General features: G+C 65.6%; 7 protein-coding genes across 7 annotated transcripts in view; 4 read left to right on the top strand and 3 right to left on the bottom strand.

Annotated features, from left to right (window-relative positions):
• The window catches only part of EMIHUDRAFT_453087 (hypothetical protein), a gene marked incomplete at its 3' end in the record, with an annotated part of 3,482 nt that extends 2,725 nt beyond the window's left edge, over positions 1-757 (top strand). Inside the window, exons 5-6 of the mRNA XM_005760722.1 lie at positions 365-456; positions 701-757. Coding sequence (XP_005760779.1) covers positions 365-456; positions 701-757 — 149 coding nt within the window. The remainder of the gene's footprint in view (positions 1-364; positions 457-700) is intronic.
• A 3,193-nt stretch (positions 758-3,950) lies between these two features.
• EMIHUDRAFT_106065 (hypothetical protein) lies at positions 3,951-5,110 on the bottom strand (the record flags this gene model as incomplete). The annotated part of the gene is made up of 3 exons (XM_005760723.1): positions 3,951-4,127; positions 4,589-4,597; positions 4,790-5,110. The coding sequence occupies 3 exons, from the start codon at positions 5,108-5,110 to the stop codon at positions 3,951-3,953; spliced, it is 507 nt and encodes a 168-aa protein (XP_005760780.1).
• A 2,115-nt stretch (positions 5,111-7,225) lies between these two features.
• Positions 7,226-10,410, top strand: EMIHUDRAFT_438299 (hypothetical protein). The gene is made up of 10 exons (XM_005760724.1): positions 7,226-7,695; positions 7,838-7,917; positions 7,988-8,296; positions 8,371-8,442; positions 8,536-8,620; positions 8,852-8,877; positions 8,947-9,126; positions 9,268-9,405; positions 9,481-9,519; positions 9,762-10,410. Exons 1-10 carry the CDS (start codon positions 7,263-7,265, stop codon positions 9,954-9,956), a joined length of 1,557 nt encoding a protein of 518 aa, XP_005760781.1. The 5' UTR covers positions 7,226-7,262; the 3' UTR covers positions 9,957-10,410.
• A 163-nt stretch (positions 10,411-10,573) lies between these two features.
• On the bottom strand, positions 10,574-11,295 carry EMIHUDRAFT_358867 (hypothetical protein; the record flags this gene model as incomplete). The annotated part of the gene is made up of 3 exons (XM_005760725.1): positions 10,574-10,896; positions 11,013-11,131; positions 11,214-11,295. Coding segments are annotated over 3 exons (243 nt in total), but the record flags the coding sequence as incomplete, so codon positions are not given.
• A 2,501-nt stretch (positions 11,296-13,796) lies between these two features.
• On the top strand, positions 13,797-15,868 carry EMIHUDRAFT_40729 (hypothetical protein; the record flags this gene model as incomplete). Its single annotated transcript, XM_005760726.1, has 8 exons — positions 13,797-14,096; positions 14,215-14,274; positions 14,376-14,477; positions 14,540-14,983; positions 15,064-15,105; positions 15,222-15,347; positions 15,516-15,667; positions 15,748-15,868. Coding segments are annotated over 8 exons (1,347 nt in total), but the record flags the coding sequence as incomplete, so codon positions are not given.
• Positions 15,869-18,685: 2,817 nt separating this feature from the next.
• Positions 18,686-19,567, top strand: EMIHUDRAFT_68198 (putative trehalose-6-phosphate phosphatase; the record flags this gene model as incomplete). The annotated part of the gene is made up of 2 exons (XM_005760727.1): positions 18,686-18,907; positions 18,965-19,567. 2 exons carry the CDS (start codon positions 18,686-18,688, stop codon positions 19,565-19,567), a joined length of 825 nt encoding a protein of 274 aa, XP_005760784.1.
• Positions 19,568-19,611: 44 nt separating this feature from the next.
• EMIHUDRAFT_453091 (hypothetical protein) lies at positions 19,612-21,564 on the bottom strand (the record flags this gene model as incomplete). Its single annotated transcript, XM_005760728.1, has 4 exons — positions 19,612-19,642; positions 19,712-19,809; positions 20,671-20,700; positions 20,821-21,564. 4 exons carry the CDS (start codon positions 21,562-21,564, stop codon positions 19,612-19,614), a joined length of 903 nt encoding a protein of 300 aa, XP_005760785.1.
• Positions 21,565-21,729: the final 165 nt, after the last annotated feature.

A 21,729-nucleotide genomic window follows, 5' to 3' on the forward strand; every position in this document is an offset into this window, starting at 1 on the left:
CGCGCAGGCGAGACCAACGCACCGTGGGCCGCTACTGCAGCCGACGCGGCCGCGGCCGGTGCGCGAGCTCAGCCGAGATCACCGCGAGCTCGGCCGAGATCAGCACTCTCCCTTCTCTCCTCTCTCCTCCTCTCTCCTCTCCTCCTCTCTCCCCTCTCCTCCTCTCTCCTCATCACCTCATCTCTCCTCTCCTTTCCTCTCCTTTCCTCTGCTCTCTGCTCTCTCCTCTCCTCTCCTCTCCTCTCTTCTCCGCTCCGCTCCTCCCCCCACCTCCGCCTCCTCCCTGCCAACTCAATGAACCGCACACCCTCCCCTTCCCATGTGTCCCCAGCCTTTGCGCGCCACCGCTTCCACTCGCCCGCAGGCGCGCACACGCGCGAGGACGCCGGCGACGAGACCACGCCCGAGACCATGCCCGACAGCGCGGCGGCGCAGGGCGGGAAGAGGAAGCGGGAGGTGGTGCGCCTCGGCTACACCTCGGCTACACCTCGGCTATGTCTCGCTATATCTCTTGGCTATCTCTCCCCGCACCTCGACGGAGTACGGGGTACGGGGTCCCGGCCACCCGAGTGGCACCTCGAGACGCCCAACCCCTCAAGGATCCGTAGCCCTCGCACTCACGCGGTGCTCTCTGAGTACACGGCACAAGATGGGCGCTCACGCCCTCCGTGTGATCACACCACACTAAGCGAGTCTCTAGGCCTGCCTCGCCGACTTCTTCCAGAGCGGGCCGCGTTGGATGGGGCGGCAGAGCTGAACGCTGAACGGCGGAATAGGGCATACGCGACCACATATGCGCACAGAAGATCGAACCGGCGCGCACAGAATCTTGACAAAACGGAGAGAGCGCCTGCGGCTGCGGGCCCAGAAGCGCTACACAAGGTGAAAGGTATGTCTGGGCGTCGCTCTCGGGCCGAGCGTTGTGATTAATCATTAAACTTTCGGTTTCGCACCGTGTATATAAGTGCGCAAGGCTCCTCCTCACGTGTCAGGTCAACACATCACAGGTGTCACGAGAAGTGACTCTCTTTTTTGTGTCTTGAGTCTCGCCGGTCGGCCGGTCGCGTCGGACGTCGGTGCTCACCAGGGTTCTGAAACAATCTTTTCCCCATTGCCAGAGGCCCTCCGACCTTGCACCTCAGCACGTGTCGGTTGCCGGCGACAGCGCGCGCCGCGAGGTGGAGTTGTAGCTGTTGATCATCGCTTGGATGGCAGGGGGTGGCGCCGCCGTGCTGTCGGCGTAGAAGTCGATGAGACCCGGCACGAGGGAGGGGCGCTGCGCGTCGCAACGCGGGAAGGCGCTTGTGCCGCCTGGGGAGGAAGATGTACGGCTGTAGTGTTAAAGTTCCCCGGGGGCGGGCGGCTTCGCCTAGTGTTTTTTTTCACGCCTGGATGGTGGCCCGGAACGACCATGGTCGCGACACCTGTCAGGCCGGATCGGGATGCGAGAGGGGAAGGCGTGCGACCAGGAGATGTGCGTGTGCGGATGTCAGGCCGGATCGGGATGCGAGAGGGGAAGGCGTGCGACCAGGAGATGTGCGTGTGCGATGGCGCGCCATTTTCGACGGTGAAGGTGCTCGTGTAATCGGAGCTGCACAGCGCGCCGATGCCTTCCACGGCAGCCTGCGAGATCGCGGCGCCCTCAAAGTAGGCCGTTGTCTTTGGGCCGCCCGCGTCTCCCTCGAGCTGGAAGTCGCTGTTTTCGCACTGCATGACTGCAGAGCGGGACGGGAGAGGCTCTCAACAGTGCATACCTTCATAACCCACGTGCGCAAGTGTCGGTGTGACACCGATGCCCTCTCGCAGTTGTTCGAGGTTGGCGGTGGGCACAAAGTACCATAGTGGGCAGAGCCCGTTATCCTTGGTGGCAAACGAGGCGGTGGTGTCGCTCACGGGCGTTGTCTCGATGGTGTACTCGACGCCGCACTCGAGCTCCACCGCTTCGTGGTAAGTGTTCTGCAGGCCGCACTCGCAGTCCGGCTCGGGCAGCGGATAGTCCACCGCAAAAATGGAGGGTGCGCCGCAGGGGAAGTTCGACCCCGTTGCGACGGGGTGCTCAAACTCGTGCGCCACTCCCTCGGACGTCTTGAGGAGCCACTTCATTCCCGTCCAGGCTGTGCCGGCAAAGGTGCCGAGCTGAGAGGCGGCGGCCCAGTTGGCAGTGAAGTCGACAGTCACGAGGGTCATCGAGATGGGCTCGCAGGGCGGCGGCTGAGGCGTGCTCGAAAAGGCGTTGACGCGCGCGACGAGGAGGGCGAGGGCGAGAGACGCGAGGCGCATGGTGGCCCGCCGCGTGTGGCAGGTATTTGCTTGAGCCCGCCGAACGTCGCCTTAGTTTGTCATGCGACAGCACATGCACATGTGCATGCCGAGAGAGAGAGAGAGTGTGAGAGCCCGGACGAGCAAGTTGGCCGCCCCTCCCATTGTAGCCAAATTGGTGGCGCGCCCCTTGCTGCCCCGCGCGGGCACTTGAGCGGCAATGGAGCGGGTGGCACCCATGGAGGCGGCAAGAAGAAGCCGTCAAACGCAAAGAAGAATGCAAGACGCCAGGGCCGCTGCCGGGCCGAGAGGGGCAAGGCCCTCGACTTTGCTCAGGGCGCAGGGCAGGTTGATGGCGTCTGGTACCTTGTCCTTGACTCCAAGCACCAAGGAACTGCAGTTTGCACTCGACAGGTGGGAGCGGAGGAACGACTCCGACGCAAGCTCTCGCTCAACCCACAATTTCTCGCACAAATCTCTCGAACCCAGTGAGCGCGGCAGTGATGACTGCCCCATCCTCCGAAGATTCGTTCACCGCCGTACACACGACGCTGAAAGTCAAGTGGGCATCTCGGCTCGCTCGCGCCGCTTCGTGAGCGTCGTCAACTCCAGATACCAGAACTGTGCGTTGTGCACTTTCTCCCTTTTCACGCTTCAGTGTATGTGCTCATTAAAGGGGCACAAACAAATGCTAAAAATCTCTTAAAGGGGAAGGACCCTGAGTTGCACAGGGCGAGGGGTTGTGTGCCAAGCCCTCCTGCTCGGCTCCAGCGAGTAGACAAGTGTTACCATCAACAGAGGAGAAGGATCTGACCTCAGGGCTGATGTGACCAAGCGCTGGTAGCGTAGTTTTACCTCACACCCATGGTCTCACAGTGTGCCGGCAGTCGCCGAGCAGTGTCGCTCACACAAGCCGCAGCACAAGTGACTGAGGGCCAGTGAGAGCGAGCCCATCGCTGTGACAGCTGTGGTAGCCGCACAGTAGGCTGTGTCAACTGTGCAGAGCGTGTGAGCAGCCGAGGAGCTGCTCTCCAGGCTTCTGACGCAAAGAGCTGCATGCCACCGAAGGCGCTGTCGAGGTTCGCCGAGCGCGGCGCAGGTTGGAGGACACCGTCACCGACGAGCGCGTTGGACTTTTCACTCCGGACAAAGACGGGGACACAGCGGACGGTGCGGGGTGTGTCCCCGTCATAGCGGCGAGGCGCGGGACCGTCTGTGGCGAAGTGGGTCGCGTCCTCCGATTTCCGTCAACTCAGCACGAATTTGGGATGGGACACCTTCGGGACACGGCTGCGTGCTACTTGGATACGAGTAGCACGATTTCGGAGTACCGATGGCTAAGACCGAGACGGAAAAGGTTTCTGTTTTTAACCGCTTTTCTTCACAGGATTTTCCTGTGAAGAGAGACGTAGAGAAACAGACCTTTCAAACTCGGTGTCGAACCACCAGCTGCAGCTCGACGCTCACTACAAGTGATCAACGGTCCTTCCCCCGTGTATCGTGTATGTCTATGTGGTCTTGTTGACGAACAAAACGCCTCAACTCATGACCCGACTAGCGACGATTTTGGAGTCTCCTTTTTGTCAGCGCTGCAGTCCTTTTGTTTCTAGAGCACATGGGGGCGGGAACAAACATCAACAAACTCCAATGCGCCACAGGCGCCGAGGCCATGTGGCGGCTCCACCGAACGCTCACCCGCCGGCCTGCACGATCTCGAGGATCCTGGCGAGGGCCTGCTGCGCCTCGCTCACGCTCTGGAAGGCGGCGTCGAGGTTCGGCGTGTCTGTGCTCTCGCCTCTCCTGAATGTGGTTTGAGCAGAGTAGTCGTTGCCCGCCAGGTACGCGGCGCCGTCGGCCGCGGCAAGCGCCTGCAGCGGCAGGGCGCAGCGGCCAAAGAGGTGGCGGTGGGGGCGGCGGCGAGGGTGGCGGCGGCGGCGAGGCGGCGGCGGCGGCGGCACGGCTGTGCAGACGAGGGCTTTGCAGTGGAGGGCTGTGCTAGGGGGCCGCGGGCCTGCTGCATCTGCTCGCTCGCCGCCTGGTATCGTAATGAATGAATCAATGAATCAATGAATCAATGAATCAATGAATCAATGAATGGGAGCTGCTCGCCCGCCGCCTGGTACGCCTCGAGGCTGTCCTCAGGCACGCGCTGCAGCAACGCGGGCCTGCGTGGGGGAGGGCACCGCGTCTGCTCGAGTGGTAGCGCCGGCCATCGGGACGCGATCTCGGCCAGATCTCGGCCAGATCTCGGCCAGATCTCTGCTATATCTTACCTCTCGAGGAGCGCGCCCATCCTGCTGAGCGACGACTCTGCCGTCGTGCCGAGCACCTTGCGCACCTGCGGCGATGGACGGCGGGAATGAACGGCGGCGGGTGGCGGGACGGGCTTGCGGAGAGAGAGAGAGGGAAGAGAGAGAGAGAGAGAGAGAGAGAGAGAGAGAGAGAGAGAGAGAGAGAGAGAGAGAGAGAGAGAGAGAGAGAGAGAGAGAGAGAGAGAGAGAGAGAGAGAGATGGAGGGAAGGAGAGCAACCTGAACGCCCGAGCTTTTGCACACGGTGACGGTTGTGCCGCTCTTGGACGTGCTCGACGCCTCCGCCAGCAGCCGCTCTTTGTTCTCGGCCGAGAGGAGTTCGCGCCGCATCTCGCCGTAACGGCAGTCAATGGTCAGATCTGACCACTGCGACTTGAGCTCGCGGATGAGGCCGTCAGCGCTGCGAAGCCGCTCCACCTCTCCGGCGGCGGAGGCAGGCAGAAGGAGCGAAGCGGGCAGCAGCGCAGCCACCCTGAACGCTGCCCGGCGGCAAGTGGCGTGCGTCGCGAGGGCCGCGTGCAGCAGCAGCAGCAGCGGCATTTCTCGACACTAGTGGGGGACCTGCGGCGGACCTGGCAAGGTACTCCCACGCCTCTCGGGGTTTTTGTCTGGCCGAGTCAACCCGAGAGGCGTGTCTCGCCTCGTCAAGTCTGTGGGACGGCCGAGCCTCGTTTCAAGGGGCGCGTGCGTGCGTCCCCTCTCGACTACGTTTGTTCACAGCCGGCGCGCGCGCCGGCGACGAATATGCGCGACTCGCCGCCGCGGCTCCGGGCCTCCAACGGCACGACCTACGCCCAACCACCGAGAGGCGCGCCGTCACACCACTCGCACAGCCTGCAGCGCGGCGCTGCGCCAGAGCTCGAGAGGGCCCGAGAAGGGTCCCAGATCTCCAGTAGCACACAATAGCACACGTAGCCACGCATACCCAACCATCCCCTGTCACCCCAGAGCAGATCCCCCCAGGCGGTGAGGTCCTTTCTGGTGCTTGAAGCTCACCCTCGTCCCCTGCCGCAGGCCCTCGGCAGCCGTCCTGGCGCGCGCCAGGGCATGTACCGAGCGACCCCAGCCCGCTCTGGCGCGCGCGTTCGGCGCCGATTGGTGCCCTAGTCGGACCGTGCAACGGACGCGCGCTCTGCGCGCCTCACACGCACTTGCCCAGAGCTCTGCGCAGAGGCAGAGAGAGAGCGCGCCCTCCCCCCGGGCTGCTGCTGGCGCGCCACGCGCGTGCGATCCCTCTCTCGCAGTCGGTGTTCGCCGGGCGAGTTTTAGAGCTAAAATACATGTACATCACAAGACGCACACGCTGCTGTGGTCACCGACGGTCGTGTCCACATGCGCGCAATGGCGCAATGGTGGGCAGCGCCAACGCGCAGGACCATGTTTGCGCGCGACATGCACGCACGGGTGCGCAGGCAGGCGAGGCCATGCCAAAGACTGCCCTGGGAGTCGCGCGCGCGCGTCTCCAGCCGACCGGTACGGCGGCAAGAGCTTGACGGCTGTCGTGCCCGCAGCACGACAGCCGTCAAGCCGCGCAGTCGGGTGGACGCGTCGCGTCGGACTTTTTGCCACCACCTCCACGAGTCTGTCCAGTGCACCCACTGGCCAGATGCCGGGCCTCGGAGGCTGAATCGAGCGCCGAGTCAGGCCGACCTGGCACTGCTGAGGCAGGTCACGCCTGCTGGGGCGAGCCTCGGCGAGACTGCGTCAGCTGTTCCCACAGCAGGCTGGAAGTACCTCGCCAGCGGCGGACCCGCCTCTGTTGTTCGGGCAGTGAGAGACGCAGGATCTGCACGCCAAAGTGGGGCCACTCCGCATTTTCATTTTGGTTTTGGGTTGTCGGAGATCATCCATCAGCACTCATAAGTCAGTCAAAGCAGTCGTGGCACGTGAGCAGAGTCGCTGCATGCAACGGCGCCGCCACACGCTCCGGACGACCGACACACCGACACACCACGCACAATGGGAGGCTATCGCGCACGATCGGCCTTCGCACCCACCGCAAACACCTCGCCGCACAGATGGGGGGAGGCATAATCCCACACACACCGGAGCAGCGCAGACACCTTACACGTCAGCGCTCGCTCGATGTGGCCGGCGCTCTCCCCTCTCCTATCGCCTTTTCAACGGCGGCGTGCGGCCACGCGCCGCGCCGAGCCGGTCTTGGCGGGAGACCTCGGAGCCGCACGCGATGCGGGCATGCGCGATGGCTCCGTTGGCTCCGTGCCTAAGGCAGATAGATTAGGGTGTGAGCTGCGGCAGCCACCGTTTCTGTACCTCGATCACGTGCAGGCCGTCGGAGGCCGCGCTGGATGGCCCAGGGCCGGCGGCGGTGAAGGCGTCCGTCGATGAAGGGATGTCGTCGAGGGAGCCATCGTCCTCCGTGGCTGGTGCACCGGTCCAGTTGTCGGAGTTCGAGATCGCCGTCGACTTGGAGAGTTCGGCCCGTTGACGAACTCACGGAATGTGAGCGACTTGGTGCACGCTGATAGTCGAGCATCATGGCTCGCACCTCATCCTGGGCGAGGCTCGCCCAGGGACCAGCTGTTGGCGTCGCCGTTTTGATCGAGCTGCATCCACTGCATGGTTTCGCAATCAAGCAACCCTTTTTTTCTGTAGAAAGGTGAAGAACAGTCAGGCTCGGGGCGGGACACAAGGACGAACCACTCCTGCAACGACACGCTGAAGTCGACCTATGATCGTCCCGCAGCAGCCATCCTGGCAGCTCGCAGTCTCGCGCCGTCTCGGCCTCGTGTGCGCCAGCCTCGCGCTCATCGTGCTCGTCGCGCAGGCTTCGCCGCCTTCTGAGGTGTCTGACGCCTCTGAGCAGCTGGAGGAGCGGGTGCCATCGTGCTATCCGTTCTGCGGAATGGAAGTGGTCGTGCACAAGGGCTACGGGCTCGAGCGCCACTACGCGACCACGCCCGACGGGTACATACTCGGCCTCTTCCGCCTGCTTCCTCGTGGCGAGAAGTCCGCCGCTCGGCTCGCCCGGAGCCCGCCGCTGGTGCTGCAGCACGCCCTGCTCGATTCATCCTTTGCCTGGGTATCCAACTACCACAAGAACCAGTCGCTCGCCCTCCTCGCCAGCGATGCCGGCTACGACGTCTGGCTCGGCAACAATCGCGGTCCGCCGCGCCTCCCCTCGCTGCGCCTGCCCTCGCCTCCTCCTCGCTGCGCCTTCCCTCGCCTCCAGCCTCGCCGCACGTCCCACCGCCGTCCGTGTGCACCGCACTGTCCTGGAACTCACAGCTGCGCGCCCGCACGCAGGGAACGTCTACTCGCGCAACCACACCCGCCTCGACCCCGACGCCGACGCGGCGTTCTGGGACTTTACCTTTGAAGACATGGCGACGGCGGGCGGACCTGCCTGCGGCCGGCAGGGACGCGTCCACGACATGTCCACGCCATGTCCCATAGGCGACGGCAGACCTGCCCGCCACACTGCGCTACGTCCTCGAGCACCGCGCTGCGGAGGCAGCGGCCGCAGGCGGCGGAGGAGGAGGCGGCGGCGGTGGTGCTCGCGGCGGCGATGGTGGCAGCGGTGGTGGTGGCAGCGGCGGCGGCGGTGATGATGGCGGTGGCGGCGGCGGGGATGGTGGTGGCGGCGGCGGCAAGGGCAGCGTCTCTACAAGGCTTCGGCTGCCCGCGAGGTCGATTGGCTTCATCGGCCACTCGGAAGGGACGATGCAGGGCTTCGCGGGCTTCTCGCTCGCTGAGAACGCCGAGGCGTGGCTGCATCCGTTTTCTCTTCGGAACCTCCTCGGAACCTGGCCGGAAGCTCCTCGGAACCTTCCCGGTAGGTGGCGGAGGCAGTCGCTCTCTTCGGCGCCCTCGCGCCGGTCGCTTTCCTCTCCGGGATCGACTCGCCCGTGGTGAGACACTCCCGAGATCACCCGAGATCGCGTGAGAAACGCCCCGCGACACGTCCGCGACACGCCCGCGCCACGCCCACGCCACGTCCGCAGGTGAGCGGAATGGCGGCGAACCACGTGGACGGCCTCGCTTCGTGGCTCGGCCTGACCGAGCTGCTGCCCGGCTCGCGCCTCAACGGCACGCCTCGCCCCCTCTTGCAACCTGCCCTCGCCACCTCTAGCCACCTCCCCCCGCCTCTCATCACTTCTCCTTGCCACCTCCTCTCGCCTCCTCCTCTCGCCTCCTCCCACCACCTCTCGCCACCTCCCACCACCTCTCGCCTCCTCCTCTTCTCGCTCCTCTCGCCTCCTCTCGCCTCCTCCTCCTCCTCTCGCTCCTCCCGCCACCGCCTCGTCCGTCGTGGCGCAGGCTTCTCGTCGCCGCTGTGCAGCTGGGTGCGGCGGCGGTGCGACTGCTCCGCCACTCCGTGAACGGCGCCTCTCACGGCGGGGAGGTGTGAACAGGTGCCGCTGCTGTGCGACGGCGTGCTCGACTTGGTGACCGGGGCGAGTGACAACCTCAACCTGACCCACCTGCCCGTGCAGCTGGCGCACACGCCCGCCGGCACGTCGGCCAAGAACCTGGCCCACTTCATGCAGGGCATCCGCGACGGCCACTTTCGCCGGTTCGACTATGGCGACGAGGCGGAGATATAGCCGAGACGCAGCCGAGGGGCTGCAGAGATGTGACCGAGATGCAGAAAGATGGTGCTGAGGGTCGGAGAAGTGTCCAAGAAGGGTCCGAGAAGGGCCCGAGGCACAGTATCTGCACCTGGTCGGGGCTAGGCGGAGAACGCGCGGCGGTACAACGCGACGCGGCCGCCGGACTTCCCGCTTGCGGCGGGCTTCAAGGTGCCCGTCGCGATGTGGTCGGGCGCGCGCGACTCGCTCGCCACTCCGGCGGACGTGGCGCGGCTGCAAGAGGCGATCGCGCCGACGGCGGCACCCGCCCGCGGCACCTGACGCGTCCGTGACATGTCCATACGCCGTGTCCCGTAGGCGCTCGCGCCGACGGGGAGGGTGGTGCACCACGCGGAGGTGAACACACACGCTGCAGCCTCTCCCTCTCCCCACTGCTGCCTCTCTCTGCCTCCACCACCACCACCACCACCACCACCTCTCTCGCTCTCGCTCTCTCCCTCACACACACACACACACACACACACACACACACACACACACACACACACACACACACACACACACACACACACACACACACACACACACACACACACACACACACACACGCCAACGACCTCTCCTCTCTCCTCGCACAGGTCGATTTCGCGCATCTCGACTTTACTTGGTCGACACGCGCCGCGGAGGCGGTCTACCAGCCGCTCCTCTGCATGATGCGCGCACGGCTACCGCCCGAGAGAGGGCCGTGCGCCGCCGAGGCTGCAGCCGAGCCCACACCCGGCCTTGCAGCCGAGCCTGCGGCCGAAAGACGGCGCAGCGGCGTCTTGCAATGAGAAAGTGCGAAGGTCTCGCGCGGCAGCTCGCTCGCTCGAGGCCGGCTCCTTCCTCCCTTCCTAGCAGCCTAGGATTCGGTTCGCCTCTTCCCCATCCAAGTCCCCATCTCCCTCTCGCTCTCGCCCATCGCGAGAATGGGGTCCCCACAGTAGAGTAGTTCATGCGCATCTGGGTGTGTTACATGCACAGCATACAGTGTCCAGCCTGTCAGATTCGCGCGTCGTGTCGGTCGAGAGCCCCTATTCTTGCGCCCATTTATTTTCGCGAGCCTGTGGTATCTGTCTACTAACGGGCTGAGCGGTATGCGGTATGCCGCGCCCGCGGCAAATGCCGCGCCCGCGGCAAAGAGTGAGGGCTCGACGGAGTGCGAGTGGGCGGAGAGACAGAGAGCGTCCGAGACCGAGTCAGAGGTGACAGCACTGACAGGTAAGGTAAGGTAAGGTAAACGTCTCCACACACACAAAGTGGTGGGGCAAGGGGGGGCGACCCTTGCCCCACTGACACAAGTACTGACACGCGGGGAGGCGCCGTGTGCGCACGGGCGCCGTCCGCCAGTCACGTTACTCGTTTGACGGGTGCCCGGTGCACGACACTGCCTAGTAGTACGCAGCGCACACCGCCCGTACTAACATGAAGCTGGACGGCTTGAGGACATGCTGCTCTTATACTGCCTGACTGGTTTGGCGCCCCGCGAAGATTCGGCGCACGATCTTGTTGAATTCACGAACGTCCCCAAAGCCCGCTTCGATCACCGCCAGAAGCCGCTCGCGGTCCTTGGGTAAGAAGCACTCTGCCTTGGCCGCGTCGAAGTTCTCAAACGTTGCCGTGAGCTCCGCCTGCGCTTGGGCTGGATCCTTGAGCGGGTCGGCAATGAATAGGACCTCGATCCGCTCGACGGAGCCCCCCATGCGGAGGAACGTGAAGATCTCGAGCAAACACTTAAGGGTGGGGTGGTGGGGGAGGCCGCTCAGTCCTACATTATTAGAGATCAAGCAGCGGGCGTGCGCGGAAGATTGTGTGACGGCGGCGGCAGTGTTATAGCGGGCACTCTCACCCAGAGGCGGCGGCAGAAGGTCGGCCCCGCCACAACGAGCAGCCTCTGGCAGCCGGCGAGAAAGATTGGCAGGCACGTGAGCGCTTGGTCAATGTTGGTCTGGTCAATGCAGGCCTTGTCCTGTGAAGGGGGGGGGGGGGGGGGGGGCGGGTAGAGACCGGTGTTGGTGCGCCTCGTGTACCTTTGCCGGGCAAGCGCGCACCAGCCACAGCGTGGGTTCGTGCCCCGTTTTGCGCCGTTGGCAATGAGCCCATTGTGCTATCGCCGTGTACTTGGCGCCGGGGATCTCTTCCTCGTCCTTCCAGCTGTGGCTCAAGAACGCAGTGACCTCGCCCAGCCGCGCCGGAATCGATTTCGCTGCAAGGTCGAAGGCAGTCACCGCGGACATCGAAGCAGGCGAGGCTCGTCTCGAGCCAGTGGCCCCGGAATCAGCGAGATCATCGGCAGTGAGTTGGCTCGCAGGCAGGCAGCGGAAGAGCGCCTCTGCGGCAGCGAGCGCTCTTTCCGGATTGGCACGGCCGAGGAGCATCGCGATGGCTGCCGCCTCCTCCGCCTCACTACCGCGGCTACCGAGACGCCCAAGCCAGCGAGTCACCCGGCCGCGATTAGCAGGAGTTGCAAGGGCGGCGATAGCTATAGAGACGGCACCGAATATGATGTCACCAGCCCAAGCCGAACGTACGGATAGTAGCCCCGCACCAGACCAATCTGGGTGGTCGGCTAGCACAGCTGAAAAGAAGCCAACGTAAAGCATCCCATCACAGGCGGAGCTGAGGCGCAAGACCGCCCACATGCGTTGGAGTGCTTGGCGTGGCTGCATGACTGGTAGGCGTTTGCAGCCGCCACATGGCAGTGTGGCGACGAGCGCCGCGGCCGCACTGAGGTGCACCACGATCTTAGGCAGAAAGAACCTTTGGCACTGCGAACGGTGGGACACGGAGGGAACGGAGGGATTGGCAATCTCGATGCAGCCATGGGCATACAGGTAAGCGAGACCAAGGTAGAAGGCGAGGAAGACGGTGCATATAGTGCGAATCGCGCGCTCATCGGTGGGGAAGAGGGCGAGCAGGCCGAGGAAGAACCCCACCACCACCGGGATACGCCAGAAGTCCTTTTCTCCCACAACCTTGTCGATCGGGGTCCCCGCGATGCTCATAGCGACTGGCAAGATCCCGTACACGACGAGCGCCCACCCGATCTGCCCCATCGCGCCGCTCACCTGCAGCCGCCGCCGTACCGCCGAGCGACGCGCCTGGAGGAGCCATCGCGCCATCCATGCTGAGGCCTGCTGCTCGTGCGTGCTGGTCATCGCGACTCCAATACGTGTTCGCTGATTGATGGCCAGCTGGAGAAGGGTTAGTCCGACCACCAGCAGCGTAGGCAGCAGGGCGATCACGGTAGCGATGGCGTACAGCTTTGACACTGCGGCCCGGACTTCGTGCAACCTCGCCTCCAGGTCGGCCTCGAGCTTTACGAGGTCCTGTTCGAAGTTGTCCGAGACGTTCGACGGGCCAGCGCACAGGCAGGCGTAACTCCCCCCACTGCATGCCCTGTCTCCCCACTTGCTTTCTTTCCCTGGATGGGGCATGACAGCACAATCTTGAGGGGAATGAAGGGTGTGGTCGTCCGGCTCCCCAGCCGCCCAGTTCGTGAAGTTCGGCGCATCGCCGTCCACGCACCGACCCCACCCCTCTACAGGCTCTCGGCTCGTGTCATGCTGGTAGAGGCCGAGCCAGGCCGGCACGCCATCTCCGATGAGCGTGCTCGCAACATCGTTCTCCGCAGCCGACCGAATGCACGCTGGTGTTGACCCTCGAGCAGCGCACAGCTCCACACAGCCACTCAGGGAGGGCGAAAGCTCGGGAGGGATGCCGAAGCATCGAGTGGAGGGGCTGTCTGGGCTGGCAACCCAACCTTCAGGTAGTCCAAGCGCGGGGCTGCAAGCCCAAGATGGAAGTCCGTGCGAGAGGAGCGAAGCCGCCATTCGGTGTCGCAAGGCGCGAGACACACGGTGTTTGCGGCCATGCGGCCGGCCGGCCGACTAAGGATGATAACACGCTCTCCGTCGATGAGAATCGTGCACCTGACGGGCATTTTTTTAATTGCAAGAAAGATAAGATGGACGGAACGCTTTGCAGCCCGCCGGGGCGGTAATTCTTCTTGGGTGGGGTAGGGTGGTGGGCGCCGGAATGGGAGTGGTGTGACTGCTCCTGTGGTGGGGGCGACGGCTTCTGCAGAAGCCGTCGCCCGCGCCTTGCCTGTCGCATAATAACTAAATCAATAGAGCAGACATAAAAGAAAGAAAGAAAACGGACAACCCAAAGGAGGGATGGGAGAACGGCACGCCGCCACCACACAGGGATTTTAAGGAGAGGGGTCTAGCCATCGCCCACCCTTGTGCGTCCGCCTCTTCCTTTCTCTTCGCAATCTCTCTCCATAACATAAATTCTTCTTCGCCGGCATGTCGAACCGCTCGGCACTGCTCTCGGCACTGCTCGTGCTGCTCCTGGCCGCTAGTGCGAGCAGCCGTGCGGTTGGTGGAGGTGGTGGCCGCAGCACGGTCACGGACCGGCAAAAGGCTGTGCTTCGTCACCTCCAGGACGCTCGCGGCGGCGGCGGCGGCGGCGGCGGCGGCGGCGGAGCTGGCGTCGGCGATGCAGTGGGCGGCAGCGCCAGCGTCGCTCGTGAGGGCTCTGTGATCGGCCAGATTGTCGCGCTGAACCGCCAGCTGCGCGAGCGGCAGGCCGCCTACCTCGACCGACTCTGGCTCGCACAGCGGGCGCCGCGCGTCGTAGTCGTCGCGAACCGGCTGCCGGTGCGGGTGCAGCGCGGAGACAACGGCGAGCTGCTCTACTCCATCTCGCCGGGAGGGATGGTCTCCGCCCTCCTCGGCGTGCGCGGCATGCGCATGATCTGGGTCGGGTGGGCCGAGATCGACGACACGACCGCGGCCGAGAGGGAGCAGATACGGAGGACGCTCTGGAGGCGCGAGATTCGACCGAGATTCAGCCGAGAGATGCAGCCTCGGCGGCGGCTCTGCGAGGACTCCTCGGCTTGCGAGCCGGTCTCCCTCCCCAAGAGCGGCGTTGGCGCCGCCCCCTCACAGCGGCAGTAGCTCTGCACCTAGCTCTGCACCTGGCCCTGAGAGCAGATGACAGCTGCGCAGGCGCGGGTGCGTGCCTGTCTTCCTCACCAAGGAGGAGGCGCGGCTGCACTACGCGGGCTTCTGCAACGACGTGCTCTGGCCGCTCTTCCACTACGTCGTCTCGCGCATGCCCGCCACGCTCACACACCTCACCCCTCCGGACCGCCGGACCCTTCTCGGACCCTTCCCGGAACCTTCACCCGCAGGCCGGACATCAAGACCGACCTGCGCTCCGGCTTCCACGCGCAGTGGGAGGCGTACCAGGCCGTCAACGGCCACTTCGCCGCCGCCGTGGCGAGGGTGGCACGGCCCAACGACCTGGTCTGGGTGCACTGGCTGCACCGACGCTGCGGGCGTCTCTTCACAGCTGCGGCCGTGAACAGGTCTGGGTGCACGACTACCACCTGATGCTGCTGCCTGGGCTGCTGCGTGCGCGGCAGCCGCGGCTGCGGATCGGCTGGTTCCTGCACACGCCCTTCCCGTCGCTCGAGGTCTTCCGCACGCTGCCGATGCGCAAGGAGATCCTGAGCGGGCTCCTTGCCGCCGACCTGCTCGGCTTCCACATCTACGACTACTCGCGCCACTTCTTGCACGCGTGCACGCAGCTGATGGGGTCGGAGCTGTCCCTCGAGTCGCGAGGCATCGCGTGGGACATGCCTCTTCCCGCGGCCGGCGGCGGCGGCGGCGGCGGCGGCACGATGCGCCACTCGGTGCGGGTGGACGCTTTCCCGATCGGGATCGACCCGGACCGGTTCCGGCGCGCGCTCGACGCCGCCGAGGTCAAGGGCCGCGTGCTCGAGCTGCAGCGGCAGTACGCGGGCGTGTCGGTGCCGCGCAGCGTCGGCCGGCTCGACTGCGGCTAGTCGTAGTGGTACTGACTGGTTCGGCCGGGTGTGTGCGGCCTCAGGTCCTGCTCGGCGTGGACAGAGTCGACTACATCAAAGGCTTCGTCGCGCGAGGAGCGAGCGAGGGAGACGCGTCCCCGCTGGCCGAAGCGGGAGTGAGAAGCGAGTAGGCATCACAAGCTCCTCGCCATCGACTTGGGTGATTGGTGACATCAGTTAGTCGACACCGAATGGCCGAGCAGGCATCCCGCACAAGCTCCTCGCGATGGAGACGCTGCTCGAGACGCACCCGCAGTACGTCGGCCGCGTCGTGCTGCTGCAGATCGCCGTCCCCACGCGCACCGACGTGCGCCCGAGTGCCCCCGCCCGGAGTGCAGCTGCCGGAGTGCAGACCCGTGCATTCCGAGCGGCGCCTATGGTCGCCAGCCCGCGCACCCACGCGGCACTGCTTGAGTCCACCGAGTCGACGCCCTGCCGGCGGTGGGGCTGACCCTCCGGTGTGCCGATGGCGCAGGTGCCAGAGTACCAAAAGCTGCGCGCCGCGGCGCACGAGCTCGTCGGTCGCATCAACGGCCGCTTCGGCTCGCCCGGCTACGCGCCCGTCCAGTACCTCGACAAGTCTGTCGACTTTGCCGAGCTCGCCGCGCTCTACCACACCTCCGCCGCGTGCGTCGTCTCCTCGCTGCGCGACGGCTCGCGCCTCGCCCCCGCCGGGTACGCCTGCACCGGCTGCTTGGTTGACCCAGGCTGTCCATCAACCGGCTAGGCATGAACCTCGTGGCCTACGAGTACGTCGCTTGCCAGCAGGCCGCCAAGGGCGTGCTGGTGCTCTCCGAGTTTGCAGGCGCCGCGCAGGCGCTCGAGGGGCCGGCACACCGCCTGTCCGACTCTGGCACAGACACAGCCTGCGGCTTCCAGCCCCCCTCTGAGATCGCGCGTTGCCCTTCGTGTGTGTGTGTGTGCGTGTGCGTGAGGCCGGCTGACCGCGGGCACCGGCACCGGCGGTGGAGCGCCGCCAAGACAGCCTCTGAGATCGCCACTGATCGGCATGATGCCACTGATTAACTAGCTATTAATTGACCACGGGTGCATGAGCCACTGATCAGCATGTTGCCACTGCCGCGCAGGCGCTCGGCGCGGGCTGCGTGCGAGTCAACCCTTACGACACTCGCGAGCTCGCCCGCGGCTTCCACCTCGCCCTCTCGATGTCGGCCGAGCAGCGGGGGGTGCTGCACGCGCACGCCGAAGCACTCATTCCTTCATCGGGCTGAATGGTCCGTCCATGAGTCAGGTGCTGCACGCGCACGCGGACCAGTCCGTCTCCAAGTTATAAACTGAGTACAATGAACTGATTAACTCATTAGGTGCTGCACGCGTACGCGGACCAGTACGTCTCCAAGTTCACCTCGCAGGCGTGGGCGCAGGCGCTCGCCCCGCAGCCCGCAGACTCCTTCTCTACGAGCCTTCTCCGAAGCTTCTCCGAACTTCTCCGAACCTTCCTGCAGGCGTTTGTCTCGCAGCTCGCAGACTCGCAGCCCGCCAGCGCCCTCTCGGCGCCAGCGGTACCACTCCCGCTCTCGGCGCTGGTGGCTGCCCCTCGCTCCGAGCCGCCTCTTCACACCTCCAGCCGTGAACAGGTGCCGCTCCCGCTCGGCGAGGTTGCCTCCGCCTACCGCTCCGCCTCTCGCCGGCTTCTCGTGCTCGGTGTGGGCGGCATGCTGCTGCCGGCGGCCTCCGAGGCTGCTGGCGGGCGAGGCGCACTTGCCGCCATGTTCACTGACCCATTCATCAGCGGCCAATGAAGCAACTAGGCTGCCGAGGGCGAGGCGCACTTGCCGCCGCAGCAGGTGGCGGCGTTGCGCGCGCTGCTCCTCGATGAGACGACGACGGCGCTGACTAGCCGAGATGCGCCGAGAGGGGCTTGGTCGAGATTTGGCCGAGATTTGGCCGAGATTTGGCCGCGGTGCTGCTCGTCTCGCGCCACTCTCGGACACTCTCGACCGACCTCGGCCTCGGCCGACCTCGGAGCCAGGTGCTGCTAGTGTCCGGCCGCACGCGCGCCGACATGAACCGACTCATCTCCGACGTCACCGGGCCCTCGCCGCACGGCGCCGACGGCAGCAGCGGCGCCGCCGCCAAGCCACGGCCATCCGCCGCCGCCGCCGCGGGGGAGGGCTTGAGCGCCGCGCAGGCGGTGCGGCTGTGGGGTCTGGCCGAGAACGGCGTGTACGCGCGGCGGGGCGGCGGCAGCTGGGAGCTGACTTCGCAGGCGGCGCAGGAGGCGTCATGGCTGGAGCAGGCGGGGTGGTTTGGGGGGGGGAGATTGTCCGAGGTTGTCCGAGATCGCCCGAGGCTGCCCGAGGGTGTGCGAGACGGGACGCGGCTTGAAGCAGGTGGAGGAGATGATGTGCTACTTTGAGGAGCGGACGCCGGAGTCGCGGGTCGAGCGGCGCGACCGCACCATCCGCTGGAGCTACGAGAGCGCCGCCAACGGGCCGCTCGGTGCGCAGCACGCGTCGAACCTGGTCGAGTCGCTCGAGAAGACCCTCTCCAACGCGCCCGTCGAGGTTCTGTGGGACGCGGCGGCGGTGGAGGTGAGCCCGCTCGGCTCGGTGACATCTCCAGCGACACGTCCAGGACATGTCCGAGACCCGTCCCGTAGGTGAGGCCGCACGGCTCCTCCTCGGGCCTCGGGCTGATGCAACACGCCTCACGTCGGAGGCAGGACCTCGCCCGTGCAGTCTCTTCACAGGTCGTGCCGTGAACAGGCACCAGCTCACGTCCGAGGAGGCCCTCACCGGTGTGTCGCCAGAGGAGGCGGAGGGGGAGGGCGCCGCCGGCGCGGGCGGTGAGGAGGAGGAGACGCCGCTCTTCGACTTTGTGCTTTGCGTTGGCAACTTCAGCAGCCGCGACGAGGACATCTTCGCCAAGCTCCACCAGAGCGAAGGGTCGGAGGCGGAGGAGGTGGAGGAGGCGGGGGCCGTGGGGTCGGGCGAGGGCGGCGAGGCGGGGGGGGGGGAGGAGGAGGAGGAGGAGGGCGGCTTGCTCGCAGACGGCGCACTCCGAGGCCACCGCACGGCTCCACGGCGTCTCTTCACAGCGAGAGGCTGTGAACAGGCGACCCGCACGCCGAGGAGCTCGCAAAACACTTCATCGCCTCGAGCAGCGGCGCCGCGGCCGGGCGCGGCGGCGGCGGTGCCGGTGAGGCGCCGGTGTTGGGCGGTCTGGCGGGCGGAGACGAGGAGCGCCTTGGGACAGGGCGGAGGGCGTGTGGCTGTGAATAGCGTCTCTTCACACGTCTAGCCGCGAGCAGGAGGACGCGGGGAGCCAGCTGCTCGCCGTCGGGGCGGGAGGCTGCTTCACGGCGACGCTTGGCAACCGGTCGACGCAGGCCATGAGAATGATTGTTGCCATGCGGTCATTAGTGTGACGATCATTCTCTCGCGATTCTTATCACGCGTGGCGACCGGTCGGCGCAGGCGCGCTACTACACCTCGCAGGCCGACGTGACGGCCCTCCTCCCGCGGCTCGCCTCGGCCGCCAGCTGTGAACGGCGCCTCTTCACGCTCAGGCTGTGAGCAGGCCCTCCTCTCGCGGCTCGCCTCGGGCGGCGGCGGCGACGAGGTTGTGCTGGCGGCGGGCGGCGCGGCGGACGAGGCAGCTGAGCCGCGGCTGCCGAACGCGATGGAGCGCGCGCAGCTGCTGCGCATCCAGTCGCGCCTCAAGCGCTGCCTGACGCCCGCCTTCTGCCTCGACTACGACGGCACCCTCGCCCCGATCGTGACAAACCCCGCCGCCGCGCGCCTCCCCGACGGCGTTGCCGCGCTGCTGCAGCAGCTCTCGGACCGCCACCCGACCGCCATCGTCTCGGGCCGCGCCGTCGAGAAGCTGCAGGCGGGGCGGGGCGTACAGCGCCTGCTGCTCACGAGTGATCAGTGGTCACTAGTCCACAACTATGAGCAGGCGTGGGTGGACGTGCCCGGCGTCTACTACGCGGGGTCGCACGGCTTCGAGATCCGCGGCCCGAACGGCTCGCAGCTCAACTACACGGTGGCGGCGCAGCTCCTGCCCGAGGTCCGGCGCGCGCTCGAGGTGCTGCACGCCAAGCTCGCCCCCATCCCCGGGGTGCAGATCGAGGACAACAAGTTCGTGGCGAGCGTGCACACGCGCAACGTGTCCGCCGCCGACCTGCCCGCCGTCGACGCGGTGGTGAACGGGCTGCTCGAGGAGCAGCCGCTGCTGACGCGCACCGCGGGCATCCACGTCATCGAGGTGCGGCCGCAGATCCACTGGCACAAGGGCAAGGCGATGGGCTGGCTCATCAAGTGCATGTGCGAGATGCTCGGCCTACCGAGCGGCGCAGACTCGCGCAAGGCGACGGCGATGCCGATCTTCATCGGCGACGACGTCTCCGACGAGGACGCCTTCGCCGAACTGCGCGGCGGGCGCGGCATCCCGATCGTCGTGCGCGCCGAGGCGCCGCTCCGGCGGAGCACGGCGGCCGAGCTCTGGCTGCGCGACCCGCAGCAGGTGGCCGAGTTCCTCGCCATGTTCTTGAACAGCTGAGTGAACGTGTGTACTTGTACCCCCTCCGGAGCGCAAAATAAAACTTAAAAGAGGGGGGTTGTGCGCCGGGCCCTCCTGCTCGCGGCTCCAGCCAGTAGAGCCGTAGACAAGTCTTGTCATCACAACAGAGGAGAAGGATCTGACCTTGTGACGGCGGAGTTGACGTCTCCGACGGTCGTAGCGGCGTGGCTGAGGGCGGCGGTGGAGGCGCCCGAGGGCGCGGCGTGGCTGGTCTCATGGGTCTAGCAAACCATAAACCACACTGAGAGGATGCAACGAAAGCAGGCGGGCGATAGCAGGACGCACGAACTAGTTAGAGGTAATGACCTCGGTGGGTGTGAAAGGTCTACCCATTACCCAAGAAAGGGTAGGCGCGGTTAGATGGGAGGTAGAATGTCTACCTACCGCAGACCTCAGGGCCGATGTGACCAAGCGCTGGTAGCGTGGTTTAACCTCACACCCATGGTCTCACAGTGTGCCGGCAGTCGCCGAGCAGTGTCGCTCACACATCAAGCCGCAGCACAAGTGACTGGGGGCCCCAGTGAGGGCGAGCCCATCGCTGTCACAGCTGTGGCAGCCGCACGGTAGGCTGTGCCAACTGTGCAGAGCGTGTGAGCAGCAGAGGAGCTGCTCTCCAGGCTTCTGTCGCAAAGAGCCGCATGCCACCCAAGGCGCTGTCGAGGTTCGCCGAGCGCGGCGCAGGTTGGAGGAAGCCGCCACCGACGCGCGTTGGAGTATTCACTCCGGACAAAGACGGCCGCACACGCGGCACACGAGCTGCGGTCGCGGTGCGGCCGTTATAGCGGCGAGGCGCGGGACCGTCTGTGGCGAAGTGGGTCGCGTCCTCCGATTTCGGTCCACTCATCATCCACACCCTTTACAGAGCCTCCGACACCTCAAACTATCCCCGCAGCGCCCACACCTCGATCTTCTTGGGCAGCAGCTGGTTCGACATGTCCTCTCCGTGGCCCAGGCAGCCAAATTGGCCCTCGCCCCAGGCAAAGGCAGCGCCGTCGGCGGTGATGGAGCTGCACTCAAGCCAACCCCTGCCTAGACGAGTACAGCTAAAGAGTACCCGGGGCTCCGCACCTCCATCTGCATACATCGGCAAATCGAAAACAATATGTCACAGCCTGAGAGTACATCGCGAGAAAAAGAAAAATAGGACGCCTTCTTACTGCTGAGATCGCACACAACACAGACAAAAATGTCCGTCAGTGCTGAGATCGCACTTCCCCCAGCACGGCTCACACGCTCGCCTGCTGCATCTCCGCGCCTCGCTGCGTCGCCGGAGAGTCTTCCGTCGCCGCCGCCGGCGATTCGCCGTCGGCTGGTCCTGGCGCGCCGGCCTGCGCGGCAGCGGCGGCGGGCTGCTGGCGAGCCCCTTCCTCTAGCAGGGCCGCCTCATCGGCCGGCTTGATATGCCCGTGGACCTTGGCCGCGAGGCGGGGCAGGGAGAGGGAGAGCGAGGCATTGATCGAGTAGCCAGCGGCCAGCAGGCAGAGAGCGCCCGCGATGAGGAAGCTGTACTGCATCGAGACGACGAAGGCGCCCTCGGTGTACGCGTAGCCTGTTGCCGCCATCGGCAGCTCGACCGGCGCGGCCGCCATTCCGATGGTGCCGCACATGAGGAGGAGAAAGGCGCGGCCGGATCGGTGCTGCAGCACCTGGATGTTCCTCAAGACGGCGGAGAGACCGAGCTCGGCACCCAGAACGAGAGTGCCAAGCACGCCGAGCCAGCCCATCACCGTCCGCAGCAGCAGCGGGTTGCAGTGGTCGGCGCCTTGCCCTTGGCCGGTGAAGAGGTGCTCAAAGGCGACACACGCCATCGTCAGCGCCGCAACGATGTTGGCCCACTTCGCCTTGGTTCTGAGCCTCGCGTCGGCAGCGCTCGGTGCCGCGCCGCCCGTGAAGCCCGCCTGGTCTGCAACGAGGCCCTTGCCGACGTCAGACTTGACGCCCGTGCCAATCCTCACAGCTCGTCGAATGGACTGCATCGAAGGGTCGAGCGTGTCACAGCGGGCACATGCAGAAGCGCTTTAGAAAAAGAATTCGCGCCTCAGTTTTTTCGAAAGCTCGCACGGCACTCTCCCTTGGGTTGTGTGTTTTCTTTCTTTCTTTTTCGCACGGCACTGGGCACGGGATTCTCTAGCTTTTCTGGT

The sequence above is a fragment of the Emiliania huxleyi genome, assembly GCF_000372725.1.
Source record: "Emiliania huxleyi CCMP1516 unplaced genomic scaffold EMIHUscaffold_74, whole genome shotgun sequence".
Lineage (NCBI taxonomy): Eukaryota > Haptophyta > Isochrysidales > Noelaerhabdaceae > Emiliania > Emiliania huxleyi.